At 42.0% G+C, this 2516-nt stretch overlaps 1 protein-coding gene across 1 annotated transcript in view; it reads right to left on the reverse strand.

The window, feature by feature from the left end:
* LOC101855390 (trichohyalin) overlaps positions 1–2516 on the reverse strand; it is a gene marked incomplete at its 3' end in the record, with an annotated part of 13655 nt that overhangs the window by 7168 nt on the left and 3971 nt on the right. The window contains 1 exon segment of the mRNA XM_013090131.1: positions 1627–1793. Within this exon segment, the coding sequence (XP_012945585.1) occupies positions 1627–1793 (167 nt within the window).

The raw sequence follows: 2516 nt of genomic DNA on the forward strand, positions 1-2516 counted from the left end.
ATATATATATGGCTCTTTTCGTCTATGCAGACGGTCAATTTAGCTTAGCTTAAGATGGTCTCAAGGTTTTCTTCATGCAGCTTCTTTCATGGCTAATTCTTCCAAGTTCTTTCGTATACTTAACCTATAAATACGGTCTATGATGCTTGAGATGATGTTTGAAGAATGTCCCTTTTCAGTATTTGCCGTAAAAGCCCTGCTGCACCTCCCCCCTTTCCCACCCCTCCCCTCCTTGCCCTCGACAAACCCAGGACCCCCCCCCTCCCCACCAAGCTCCAACTTGCACACATCACTGCGTCTCCTGAAATACTGCACACCCCTTCCTTCCCACATTAATTTATAATAATAGCATAGTCAAAACAGTCCTACTCCACTACAACGCATTTCAGTGCCTCTCTTTACACCAATTAATTTACTGTCTTTCTATTGACTCTGCCTTTCCTAATTTGTTAGAATACAACTGCATTCTACCCAAAGGACTCCCATAATATAGGCTACAAGTTTTAAGGGACACATCTCCCACTTCACAATCTGGCCCGAGAATTGAGTTATGGAGTAGGTCGAAGAGTAAAAGCGCATTCCTGCGTTTCAAAAATCTTAGTTTATTAGACATAAACATTCATTGAAGGCTACCTTTTTTGGTTGGTCATGGGGTTGGGCATTGGGTATTGGGAGGGGTATGAGAGTTGGGTAGGGTATGAGGGGGCGGGTGAGTTAGTTAGGGTCGGGCTAGGGTAGTGTATGAGGGGTTGGAGCAGGTTGTGAAGGGCTTATTTTTTCGGAGTAAGGGATATATCGCCATCTCTTACTTCTCCCAGCCCTTCCACAGACAGAAAAGGGCATCAAGCCTCATAAAACCATGAGCTTTTACGACTGAATATATATTATGTAACACAGGAATTCGCTTCTACTTTTAGTCCAACCAGAGAGCCCCAGACAGTTTTAGGGCCAGGTAGTGAAGAGGTTAAATTAACCCCCCACCCCCCAATTGCCAGGCCTGAGAATTGAGTGATGAGTTCGCTCATTCACGTAGTCCAACTAAAGAGACCAGCTCGAGACAGGCAATGAAGGGGTTAAATTAAAACCTTGCACTACCCACTTACGCAGAATATACATTTAAAGGGAAATAAATTTTACACCATCTGACTCTGACAAATTAAAAATGCATCTTCACAGGCTAGCTGTTAAAGCGCGTACTGATGATATCAAAGTTGCAGAAGTGTATTATATGTTTAAACTGGCACCACAACATCTTGCTAATTTACAACAGGAGTCATCTCGAAACGTACAGTCTATCGACCCCTTCGCATGCGCTTTTTAACGAATAAATGGCTGCACTAGTTACAACACACAGCACAGCACATCACTCACTTCCTTGATAACACAAAATCCAATGCGCTATAATACAGTCGAAATTGTCTATGACAGCCATCCATATTCGAATAGGAAAGTGGTCGTCTTAGACAGATTGTTTCTTACAGAGCGTCATTATAATTAATTTATTTTAAAAGCAGGGGGGGGTTACCTTTTGTTCGGGTGATTGTCTTATATAGCTGGCCGTTAGAGCAAGTTCGACTATAAGCACTTAATAATAAATTGTCTATGGATATTTTCCCCGACACTTACCCGGAGAAGTTTTGCCTTTTCCTTGGCTGTGAGGTTGGGGTCGATGCCAAGTTTTCTCAACATCTCATCACTCATCTTGGACAGATCTATCTTTTTGCCTCGTTTTAGCCTCAACTTTCCACTCTCGTCCATTTCTATCATATCATCGTCAGGGAATTCTTCTTCATCTGCAAAGATCAAAAAAATAAATTATTTCGTTAACAAAGTATGATTGCAAACGTTTCTATCTTTCCCTGGAGGAATGATGCTGCCCCTAAACAGAACAAAAGTAAGCTATCACAAGCGATTAATTTCTAATTTCGGTAATATTCAACACTCTCTTTCTAAAGTATTCATTCAATTCCGAGCGAGCTAGGAGAAAATGTATATGCCTTCATTTACTATGTTACCCAAAAGGTTTGCAATTCCCTGTAGGTGCCAAAGCGGTACTATTGCATACAAGCCCCTGTCTAGCACAGATCTAGACATCTTTTCCCGATACATACTACGTTTATAATGTGGTCTGCCCGGTTCTCTTTGGAGCGGACCTGTGAACCAAAAGTTACGTCCTCCAAAAGGAAGGAAACTTTAATACGAGTAACAAATGACAACCCTGCAAAGCGGAATTTACATATTTGTGTTTAGTAGAGTGAATTAAGATTGACCAAACACATGAGCAGCGAATTACAGACACATGCATATCCAGGCATCAGTTACCAGCAGCTGCATGTATGAGGAAGGGTGCCCATAGTCTTCATCGCGTCCCTAGGTTACTTCGTGGGGAGCAGATTTTACATCCCCATCGAAACAATTAAGATCGTTTAGGATATGAGCCTCGACCTTGTCTGTCAGGAGCAGCCAAAAGTGACATACCAGCAGACGGACAAAAATACTCGATAAAAATTTTACCC

This window comes from Aplysia californica, unplaced genomic scaffold (assembly GCF_000002075.1).
Source record: "Aplysia californica isolate F4 #8 unplaced genomic scaffold, AplCal3.0 scaffold01150, whole genome shotgun sequence".
In the NCBI taxonomy this organism is placed as follows: Eukaryota; Metazoa; Mollusca; class Gastropoda; order Aplysiida; family Aplysiidae; genus Aplysia; species Aplysia californica.